This window comes from Cucurbita pepo, unplaced genomic scaffold (genome assembly GCF_002806865.2).
Source record: "Cucurbita pepo subsp. pepo cultivar mu-cu-16 unplaced genomic scaffold, ASM280686v2 Cp4.1_scaffold002144, whole genome shotgun sequence".
NCBI classification, from domain to species: Eukaryota; Viridiplantae; Streptophyta; class Magnoliopsida; order Cucurbitales; family Cucurbitaceae; genus Cucurbita; species Cucurbita pepo.
In genome coordinates this window covers 1-957 of record NW_019648235.1, presented here as the reverse complement: position 1 = coordinate 957, position 957 = coordinate 1, and the positions used below count along the sequence as shown (strand labels likewise).

Sequence of the window (957 nt, the reverse complement as noted above, 5' to 3'; positions counted from 1 at the left end):
CCAAAATCGTCAAATCCAAGGCGGAACGGGTGGAGATCCCGCTATCCGGAGATGCCAATAAGGAGAACGAACCGCCGATTCACGCGACGGCGACGAGGACAGAGTCATGTGATTTGTCTCTGGCGGATGAACTCAATGCGGTTAAGATGAAGCTTGAGAGATTGAGATTAGACGGTGAACGGACGGAGAAAATGTTGAGAGAGAGGGATATGGTATTGGAGATGCAGAGGAAGGAGATTTTGCAGAGAAGTGAGGTGCAGAGGGATCTGGAGATGGAGGTCGACAGGTTATTCAGATTGAAGGAACTCAGATCGTACTGTATGGTAAACAATCTTTTTCGCGAGTTTCAAGTTTCAATCGGTTGATTCGTGTTTATCTGTTGTTCGTTTGCTTAATTTGATTTGACTTGGATCAGAGGATTTCTCCGATGCGAAGTCTCAGAGAGAAGGAGCGAGAGAAGATATTCACCGACTTACAATTTCAGGTAAATTCCGATCTCTAACCTCGAAGCTATTTCTCGATTTCTAAGTTCCGGATTCATCTGCTTCCACGTAAAATCAATCAATAATTCTCCGATATTTTCAGGAATTTGAAATCAGCGACGAAGAAGAATCGATTGACGAGATTTCATCGTCGGATTCCTCAGAATTCGTCATAGGAATTTGAAGTCGTCTCAGTTTTGTTCGCCGATTTTGATTTTCCCCAATTTTTCGATTGCCTCTTCATCTTCTTCGGATTTCTTCAGAAAGTGGCATTCATTGATTCAAAGGTAAAAACAAAATCAATGTAATACCTCATTATGTTGTTCTCTTCATCATGATGGAAACCTTGAGTTGTAATCAATATCACTCTTCATCTCCTTCACTTCATTTAATGTCTGAGACCGAAGAAATTCCAAATCAGTGTTAGTTCATGATTCTCTCTCGCGCATTATCATCTGCATTGAATTTTCTGTGT

General features: G+C 41.4%; 1 protein-coding gene across 1 annotated transcript; it reads left to right on the top strand.

Annotated features, from left to right (window-relative positions):
• Nucleotides 1-921, top strand: LOC111786615 (high mobility group B protein 6-like; the record flags this gene model as incomplete). The annotated part of the gene is given in 3 exon segments (XM_023666850.1): nucleotides 1-323; nucleotides 416-484; nucleotides 586-921. Coding segments are annotated over 3 exon segments (473 nt in total), but the record flags the coding sequence as incomplete, so codon positions are not given.
• Nucleotides 922-957: the final 36 nt, after the last annotated feature.